The sequence below is a fragment of the Notolabrus celidotus genome, chromosome 17, assembly GCF_009762535.1.
Source record: "Notolabrus celidotus isolate fNotCel1 chromosome 17, fNotCel1.pri, whole genome shotgun sequence".
Taxonomy (NCBI): Eukaryota; Metazoa; Chordata; class Actinopteri; order Labriformes; family Labridae; genus Notolabrus; species Notolabrus celidotus.
This window is the reverse complement of record NC_048288.1, coordinates 8,082,585-8,093,379: the sequence shown is the minus strand read 5'-3', so window position 1 is coordinate 8,093,379 and position 10,795 is coordinate 8,082,585. Positions and strand designations below refer to the sequence as shown.

Sequence of the window (10,795 nt, the reverse complement as noted above, 5' to 3'; positions counted from 1 at the left end):
GTGAAGATTCTATATGCATAATTATATGCTACTTGAAAATCTTCCATTTTAGCTCTACTGTAACTGCACCACAAATGGGCAGTATAAAGAGGAGGACAGTAAGCTCTAAGAAGCTGTTTTACAGTTTACAGCAGTCACATCTTACATGTAACTTTCAGTTTAATGATAAAAACACCCTGATTCACCTTTAATCCTGCAGTTTCTACGTAAGTACATTCTATTCTATCTTTTATATTCTACATTATTTTATAAACACTTCACTTCAAGGAGCTTCACAGTCTTAACACACCAGTTTGACTGAGCAACACTTTAAAACAGGGCACGTTCAAGCTGTTTTGACTGCAAGGGCTTAAAAGGTCACGTGTTCCTAAACTGTCAGTTTCCCGAAATCCATTCCAACTCCAAGAAAGTGTTGGATCCAGATGATCTTTGGAGGGCATGCAGTCATAAACAAGTTTTCTCCTGTTTTATGACATTCTGGGAAAGCTTCTTCCAAACATCCTTCGAAGCTTACAGAGCAACAGAGGACAGGCCTTCCCTCTGTGGTGTTTAATCACTAATGTGCAACATGAAGTATGTATTTTATGGCAAGTATCATTTGTGGTCTTTTTAGACAGCGTGTTAGTCAGAATTTGAACTAGATTTGAAGTTTGATGCAGATGTTGTAAGATTTCTTGAAGAATAAAGTAGAAAAAGGCAACAAAGTGCTCACCAAACAGATCTTTATTAGGCTGGAGAGGTGAGGAAAGAGGGAAATGGGGTGGGGACAGGTTTATCACATTCTGGGGCAAGTGATGCAGCTTGCCTTTTCCATTTATTACATTAAAATGAAATCCTTTAATACTACTAAAATTATGACAAAAGAGCCAAGTGCAAAAAAAAAGAAAAGAAAACAACCCTTGAAGTGACATATTCTTTCAGGTATACAGCAAAACAAGTTAAATATCCAAAAAACGTTCTAAAAGTGTTTTAAGCTGCTACATCTTTTCTGTAACTTTAGCAATCCAAAAAGTTTGCAGCCATGAGCAGTTCCAGTGCGATCTCCGGAGCGATGGGGAATTCAGGTATCTCTGTGGAGCTGTTGGTGTAACGGACCTTGTAGGTGAAGTACATGCAGACCTTGGAGAGGACATGAGAGGGAATCTCTCGGAAGTTCACCTCGTTGGTTTCATTCTCAGCGAACTGACCTGCAGGAGGAGGGGAACAGTTTGAGTCCAGAGAAGTACTGAACATGTACAATTTAAAATGATGCATTTGAAGAAGTCCAACTCTGAATATCGTAACTCCTCTGGAATTTACTAGAAATCATTACTCATTTATTTAGGACTCCTTTCTGTTCTTGTGGTATCTTTGAGTATATTGAAAAGCACTTTATAACTACAAATATCTTAATATTTTGTATTATAATTATTATCGTTATTAAGATCCTATTCACTGGCATAAAAACGGCACTAATATATGTGAAAGATGTTGATGAATGAAAGATCAGAAACTGTTTGTTTTTGTTTAAGAGGAGGTGACAAACTTTGTATGGTGGGAGCATGGTGCCACCAACTGGACAGGCAACTGGACTTAATCTTCAGCCACAGTAAACACAAACTCTTAAACATCTTAATTTGGTTTATATTCTAAAGGGCTCAATCCAGTGCCGAGCACCGACTCTGGAAGGCATTTAAGAGCAAGAGCAGCATGAACAAACGGGATGAAAAAGTAGCTTTTATGCAAGAGTCACAGCTCCAATTAACATGAACACTACAACACCTGATCCTGAGCACTTTGCAATACAATAACAGCCTGCATTATAACTAATAGCATGATAGCAAATGTGCAATATACATGGTGTTTGAGTGCACTGAAAAGGAGTGTTTTGATGTGCCATAACGTGTTTCACAGTGTGCTTTATTGTGCAATACTGTACTTTTTATTTATGGTTAAGAATAGATTTTGATTCATCGGTCAATCTAATCTTTTTTCCGACCGTGTTTTTATCAATGCTATTTGCACCATTGAGGATAGAAATACAATTTGAAGCTTGAATGCATTTCAGATGCATCATATTTTATATCAATGAAGCAGGCCAATTTGCTCAGCTGATCGTGGAGAAATGCTGCAACCTCCAGCAGATCAGAACGGGTCTTAAGTCTAAACAACTACAAACTCCTCAGGTGCGTCCTTGAAGTTCACAATACCATCTATGTTGCTTGTAGACATTACTATCTCCAAATGTCTTAAACCCAAAGTAAATAAAACTGAGTTCAACTAAACAACCGGGGCATGTTCAGGCTACTTCCTTGTGTGGCCTTGAGGTGCTGTTGGGTTTTTACAGTAGCAGTATGTCTTTAATTCCGAAAAAACAAAGCCGTTCTTTTTTCCCCGAAAATATTTTCTCATGAGATTCTCAGAGATTCTCTCTGAGATAACTATCTTACTATATTTTTCTAATTCAGAAAAAAAAGAGCAGATTTTATTTTTCTCATGTGAATGTAAAACGCTTCCATACAATGACAATAAAGACCTCAGTACAGCTACTAGGGATATCAACAATTAATCAACTATCAATTAATTGATTGTTAAGAACTAACTCAAACAATTTTTTTTGTTTCAATTTTCTATCAGGTGGAACAAACATCATGTGGTCTCATATTTGGTTCAGCTATCAGGGAGGTCTTTAACATTTAAAGCATGTTTCAATGTGAATCAGCTGACTGAAGTCATGCGAACAGCGGACTCAGCGGGGGCTGCGGCTGAGTGACAGGTCTCCACTATCGCTTTTTTTCTCCGCCGCCGGACTGATTATGACCCGGTTGTGCTCCCGGTTGACAACTGACCACGTTCACATGCTTATTTTTCTCAATAAGAACGAGTAGACAGAAAACAGGACACTGTGAGCCTGAAATATGTTTCTGTTCAGTTCCTTTGTTGAAGTCTGAACCTTCACTTTTATGGCTGTATGTCCACAGAGATTCTGAGCCTGCTCCACACGTTGATATTCAGCGTCTTTAACATTTTGAACGCCTCAATATGATCCATAGCTATTCAATACTTTCAGTTATATACATTGTGTCTTGAAGGATAATTTGATTCAAGGGGAAAAAAACGCATTTGGCATTGTTTTTGACATGGAAAACATTTTTGTTTTTTTTTAATGATTAATCGATAATTGATTAACATTTCCAAAGATCGATCATGGAAAATACTTGAAATTTACATTCCTTATTACTACCCTTTAATCCTGGTATATGAAATCATATAGATGTATGAGCGGCAGCTAAGTTGACAAATGAGTCTTCATAGAATAAACCTTTGTTCATATGTTACATTATTTTTTTTTCTCATGAAGGAAGTTTTTTTTTTTTTCATTTTAAAAAGCTGGTCAATCTGTGTTTTGTCTTTTTCTGCCGCTTTTTAAGTGGCTAAAAATGAGCTTTAGGATAACTCTTTCCATGGTGAATAAATTCTGGAAATCAGTGAGAAGTGTTGAGAGAAAACAGCTTTTGGAGCACAGGCCTTTTATCATATCACTTCTCACAGGTCAATGATGCTTTGTGTGACGAGCATTAACCCCATACCAAAAAAAAGACAAGCTAGAAAAAACAGTTCTGGTTTTACTTTGCTAACCAAACCGCTCATCTAATGACAAGTTGTCAACCAACCGTAATGAAACAGATCCGGACTGGGGCCTTTTTAAACTTCAAAATGAGACCGTTTTGGTTAACTTACATATTTAGATTAGGGTACAATTCTACATTATTTCATATGCTGCATTGTAATATTGGTTTAATTGCTGGGTGTTTTTATACTGTCTGATTCAAGACTGTTTACTGTTGTTGTTGTTTTTCATGTACGTTAGGACCATCTGGGGACAAGTATTGCAAATGAGCAAAGTCTAAAGTGTGACATTGGTTAATTGTTTCATGCTCATCCCTCTATAAATAAACATTCAATGAACACTTGTTGTGCGAGTGTTGTAAACAACCACACCCGATGAGAAGAGAATAAGCTCACTTATTTACGAGTTAACCGTCTTTTTCTATCTACCCAGGCCGAAGTGTTCACATAGGAGCTACACTGGTTCCATGGTCTACATGTTCATAACTAATATAGTCTGTGCACTTGTGAATTTGTTCATAATCCAGCGTATTTCAGCTCATTTTCAATGCCAAGTTATTTCAAGCAGAATGAGTTTCTACGAATGTAAATCCAGAAACCATTTAAGCAGCTTTAAAGAATAACTGTAGTCTACCAGTCTGGATAGAAAACCACATTAACTAATCTGCTGCTTAATTCTTACAGCAACTAAAAGCATGCCACACCATTGCATTATTTTCCACTAATATAAATGATTTTCCAGTTTCTTGTCTTTGGACCTTCACCATTTTACAATGACACACAGACTGAGACTCTTGAAGTAGTTTCCTCAGGAGAAAACTGATTCCAGTGAATAGATGTTCAGACAAGAACAAGGATACTGGCAGAAAGACGTTAGAACTGGCTCAAAAGTGAACGTTGTTTCAAAGACTATTTGTAAACTTTGATGACACGTTTAGTAACACAGTGGAATCTGCTTCTGTTACGACATCTATCACATATTTACACAAATATTAATAGCCATTACTCGGCTGCATCTCCCATATATAGTGATCAAAATGACTAATGTGCATGTCAGCTTACATCCTACAATGACTGCATACAAGACTTTCACTGATCTGAGTCAGCCCCACAGTCTCTTACAGCTCCAACAGACACTACATGTTAATCAACGACATCAGCATCCAGGGCATGTTCTATGTCATGCACAATCCTCTTTTTCTTCTTGTATGAGGCATGTTTAAAACCGCTCTCTTTATGACGTCTGTGAACTTTCTTGGTAACACCACTCTGCCCATAATACGCCATAGTAGGGATGTTAACAACTAATGCCGTATTGATTAATTGATTGTTGAGAACATGCTCAAACACGCAATTTTGTTTTTGATGTTCTATCATGTGGTCCCATATTTCGTTCTTCTATCAAGGAGGTGTTTTAAGTTTAAAGCGTGTTTCAAAGTGAATCAGCTGACTATAGGTATTGCGCAAAGCTGAGACACGGCTGTGCACCAGCTGCTGTGCGTAAGTTGAGTCCTAAGTTGGGTGTAAAGTCCTCTCTACGCCATACGTTGAAACTAGTTAGATTGTAACTTAAGTTGTGTCATTGTTTGCTTTCACCACAGAGACATAAGGTTCATTTATCTAGGAGACCGCAACCTCAAAACCAAGCGGCAACCTCAGGCTATGAGAATTGAAGCCAATGCGGAAGTGTTAAAAACTGCAGTTAATGGAGTGTCCACTTGAGGGTGGCCCCCGAAGTACCGGAGACACAAATTCAACAAAGCCGATCTTTACAGCAGAAATAACCATGTTTACAGCCTGGTACAAAAAACGAGTATAGTCTGGATAGCTCATTTCTCTCTTGGCACACACTGTAGGGGGGGGGGGGGTTGTTCATAACCCTGCAATTTTGAAGATATTGAGATTACGAGTCTTCCATCATGAGAGGCACAGCTGACTTGATTGACAGGTGGGAACACTGTAGCTGTTGGCGAGGAGGCTAAATTCCTGCCTCTTTACCGCGACAGCAGTTACGTTGAGTACAGCATTTCCAATATGGTTCCCGCCGACGGTTGGCTTCAAAACAGTGTGTCAGGAACAGATGTGTGACGTCACGGATACTATGTCCATATTTTATACAGTCTATGGTCAAAACTAACCAAAACATTGTCGCAGATACGTCGTTTACACTTCCAGTAGCCAATCAGAGGAAAGCACCAGTTTTGATGCAGGGGTTGTTACATTGTTATCTTTCATGCCTAACCCCCCAGCTGAAACAAACTTCTGCTAACTGTCGCGTAACAACAGGAGGTCTTGAAGTGACATAGTAAGGTGATAACTATTGCGTAAATCCTTAATCTACAGTGTGTATAATAACAGTGACATTGAGTGGTAAAATTATCAACAACAACCTACGTTAATACTCTGGGAAAGCTAATCTTGGTCATCGTATTTTTCCGAAGGCTGTAATCTCCGGCGGACAACGCATTGCTGACATAATACAGTTGGGAGAACCTTCTGCTTCTCCTCATCCTCCAAATCATCCCTAAATTCAAAACGATGCGCCATGGCAACCAGTACTCTACGGAGCACTTAACACAGACTAGGAGCTAAGTGTAAGAATTAAGTTGTAACTTACGCCAGAACTAGCTCAGCTGCTGCAACGCCAAAACGTTAGTAGAGTGTAAACTCTGTCCTAAATGAGAAATGACGTTCAAACTAGGCTACGTTTGAACTTACGCACAGCTGATGCAACAGGCTGCAGGTCTCCAGAGCGCTTTTTAAGGGGGGCAATACACAACTGCAGCAAACAACGAATGGGACATGAAGGTTGAGAACTTGACACAGGCAGGATGACTGATGTTGCTAGCACGTTAATATGTCTACAGACAAGCAGCATCAGAACTGACAGAGCGTGTGTTCTTTGCTGAGGGACTGATTGAATGACACCTGACCTTGTGGTCATGCTTATTTTTCTCAATAAGAACGAGTAGGCAGAAAACTGGACCCTCTGAGTCTGAAATATGTTTCTGTTCAGTTCTCTTGTTGCAGTAAACCCACATTTAGTAGTTTGAGCCTTCACTTTTTGTGACTATATGTCCACTGAGTTTATTGTTATGAGCCTGCTCCACACATTGCTTTTCAGTATGTTGAACATTTTGTACACCTTTGTATGATCCGTAGGTATTCAATACAGACAGTTGTGCATTGTGTTCTATAGAAATTGAGATTTAGTGGTTAAAAAGGTAATATATTTGGATCTGTTTATTTCTTATACGAAAATCTGTTTTTAATTGATCATTGATCATTAACATTTTCAAAGATCAATCCCAGAGAATACTTACAAGTGCCATAAATATGTTTTTATAAGAAAAAAAGGTTTGACATTGCATCTCTGCATAGGCTGCTCTTTTGCAGGTTGAAATCTAGTTGAAATCCGGTCTCGGGTGTTCAGACTCAGTTTCAACCAGTTTCCAATCCAGGCTGGTGGATCTGTTTGCTGTGATCATTTCTCTGAATCCTCACCTGGCCCGCTTAACATGGCTTTGATGGTTCCAGATGTCAAGGCGTGTTCTCGTTTCACAATGAACTCATGGCCATCTGAAGAGATCAGCTTCACATACATGGCATCTGGCCCTTCACAGCCCCCGTAGGTTCTCTCTTCACCATCTGTGGAGCAACAGAAGCTGACAATCTCAAACAGGTGTAGGCCAAATGTGTTACATCAACAACCGATCCGGACTCAGGGATTTGAGGTGATGGCCTGGTTTTGCTATGAAAGATAAAACGATTGGGAGACTAATTTAAGAAAATAGAAGAGTATATGACTCACCCATGCTGCTCCGGGACGTCTGTCAACCCTGAGAAGAAGACAAGTTAAAGACAGGTCACAAAACATCAATAGATTAACGACTAACTCAGATTATGACACCAATGTAGAGGCTTGGGACTGATCTCTAACATTTGCCTCCCTTCAGCCCTCATATACCTGCTGATATTCATCATATTAAGAAGTGATCAGGTATTCTGTCTGATTGAAATTTTATTTTCCCTGCGAGTTCACAACCGTCGGCGAGAGCTAACTATGCTAACAGGCTAACTATGTAAACGGCTTAAAAGGTCACAAATTCCGTTATTCGCTGTTTAGGGATTAAATGTCACTTTCATTGAAAGGCCAGAGGCACGCTGAAACACTTCATTATATAAGTACAAACACATCAATGTTTCTTACCACTGGGTGTGAAGAATGTGGAGTGGAGAGTAAAGCTTCAGCTAGTGTTAGCTACCCGGAACTACTATGTCGTAACACCTGTGCGCGATATATGTCTTCCGTGGAATCTCACATAATGAGAATGGTTCCATAACATGACCCACCGTGTCGAAAATATCTACTTTAGATATTAAAATTAAGTTTATTGATTGATTATTGATATATTCCTCTTTTATTTTCCAAAGAGGCCATACATTTAGAGAATTAAGATTGTTATTTACAGTGGTGGATAGTAACAAAGTAAATTTACTTGAGTACTGTACTTGAGTCAATTTTTTGAGTATCTGTACTTTACTTGAGTATTATTTTTTGGGGAACTTATTACTTTTGCTCCACTACATTTAGAAGACAATTATTGTACTTTTTACTCCACTACATTTCTATCAATGCTGTAGTTACTCACTACTTTTGCTGTGACGTCAGTTCACAAATTTCCCTCTCTTTTCTTAGATCTGATCCCTAAGACAGTAAAATGTGTTTGTGTAGTTCTGTTTGTCTCAGTGGTTTAGCCGTATCTGTATATCGTGCGTCTCCACGGTTGAACATGGAGAAAACACAGAACAAAATTCACTCAGATCAGGCAGTTCATGTAGAGGTGGTAATCATGGCTTTAATTATCCACCTGAGCACCCATGTCCATATCTTCAGCCCGTGTTAGAGGTTTTTGAAATTAAGAATGATACGTATCGTTTGAAATGTTCTCCCTGTTTCCCACTCTGCTCAAACATACAAACATTCACTGTCCAAACTGAGAAAGCATGTCGAGCTACATAACATTTGTTTCATTCCAGATGAAAATTTCAAACTAAGGTGCTTGGAGTAACTTAGTTTCTGTTTTTATTCCATGAGGTAGTTTTTAGAGATTTCTAGTAATGGTTTCTAGATAAACAGAATGTAACAGAATGTACTCATATGTAGTCTTGAGGGCACTCATGCTTTGTGAAAATACAACGTTTGAGATATTTTAAAAAGTAATTTGAATACTTAAAATTTTTTAAAAGCACGTAATTCAGTATTTTAACTCAAGTAATAATCTGACAGCAACTTTCACTTGTATTGGAGTAATATTTGACAAGCAGGATCTAAACTTTGACTAAAGTAATGAAGCTGTGTACTTTGTCTACCACTGATCACTGCCTATACAGGCGAGGCGTTTAATTGCATTGTATTGGAAGAATGTGTGTTGCCCCTCTCTTGGTCCATGGTTAAAGGAATTAACAGCAAGTCTAGCTATTGAAAAACTTACTTATGTTGTGAAGAGGAAGGCTTCTGAGTTTAGTGATATCTGGGAGACATTTTTGAATTTTATAAAAAAATATTGACATTGAAGAAGTGCTGGAATTGTGAGGCAATGATGCAAATGACACAATATATATTTATATATTTATGATGTGCAGATTTTTTTGGGCTACATTTTAGTTTTTATGTATCATTATTATTATATTATTATTGTTTTTTAAATTTAATTTTATTTATTGTAGTTTTTTTTCAAGAATTTTCTGAAAATGTACTCTGACAATCTAAGCGTTACTCCTATTTTTTATTAATTTTTTACATTTTCTGTATGTGTTTCATGTGTGTAATATTCTGCCAATATTGTTCTTTATGTTTTGATACACTCTGTGAATATCCTGTAAAATTTGAAAATCAATAAAACATATGTTTACAAAAAAAAAAGAATATATGGGTACAGAGTATTTTGCAATGGGCTATTTTTAGATGGTGAACATTTCCATCGCCGTCGTCCAATACCACAGAATCTGTTTAAATATGAGACGGGAAATAAGAGTATGAATTTTTAATGTTAATAACGAGATAAGATGACTCATCAAATTCGCACTGGTTTACAGGCCATCCATGGAGGAATGAGCGTGTCTCATGCAGCCTTTAGGTGGCGCCTGTGTTTCAGGTTATCCTCACTGCCTGTCTCCACTGACTGAGATGAGCGAGAGCAGGTGCTGATTGGACATGACAGAGACATTCTGCAGGCCCATAAATCTGGATTCAAGAAAGAATGAGCAAGGGAGAAGGTATGCACTCTGCACTATCACACACTTTAAACCGTCTAGTTTATAAGAGGCAAACACTTGAACTTAGTGAGCGTTGTTTTGCTTACTATAGTATGAATACTTCGCCTAGTTGAGCACTCACCTGTGTTATAGTATTATGACCTTGCAGGGCCACACATTATCTATAAATGAATAGATTAAGTTGTTATTTGTAGTATCAGCCATCCATCACAGCTCATAAAGCCTCTTCTATCAGGTGAAGGGACAGCTGAGCAGTGGGCACACACTGTAGTCACGGTCAGGTTCAGATTGTGACTTTGCCCTGATCCTGCCTGGACTTCTTTTCATGCAGGAAAAGTGATGACTGTCGAAATGTGAGACCTACAAATGGACACGGAGTTATCTGAGCTGTGACACTGAGAGAAGAGTACTGAGCATGCCAGTAAATTGTGCCGTTTGACCCCCAGGTGCTCTCTGAAGGCGTGTAACATAAGGAGTCTTGAAATGACTTACCTTTATAATGTTGTTTATGTACACATAAATAAAAGGGATCAAACACTGACTCACAGCTGGGTCAAAAGACCGTTCAGCCCACTGTGTTTAATTGAATGTGCTCATTGCCACCACATTAGCAAACACTGACTTCTGCAGAGGTGACACTTGACCTGGTATTTGTCTTGCAGTAATACTGGGCTTAGCTATGCTCTCAGCTTATGTTCCAGAAAGTTCTAGTAGCCTCTTGCCTGTTGACTTTCTCCCTCTTACTCACACTCACACTCACACACACTCACACAGACACTTACAGAGACACACTCACAACCAAAAACAATCACTGACCTTCCAGTCCCCCATTACACCATTAGTGCTTATGATCAGAGCAGGCGGGTGGCGGCAGCCGCTTTGATGTCTCCCTGATACGACCCAACCC

The 10,795-nt window shown here is 38.6% G+C and overlaps 1 protein-coding gene across 1 annotated transcript; it reads right to left on the bottom strand.

Annotated features, from left to right (window-relative positions):
- Positions 1-705: 705 nt before the first annotated feature.
- eloca (elongin C paralog a) lies at positions 706-7,928 on the bottom strand. Its single transcript, XM_034707009.1, has 4 exons — positions 7,820-7,928; positions 7,421-7,448; positions 7,114-7,257; positions 706-1,187 (listed from the first exon to the last, which is right to left on the bottom strand). The coding sequence occupies exons 2-4, from the start codon at positions 7,422-7,424 to the stop codon at positions 997-999; spliced, it is 339 nt and encodes a 112-aa protein (XP_034562900.1). The 5' UTR covers positions 7,425-7,448; positions 7,820-7,928; the 3' UTR covers positions 706-996.
- Between the last annotated feature and the right edge of the window lie 2,867 nt (positions 7,929-10,795).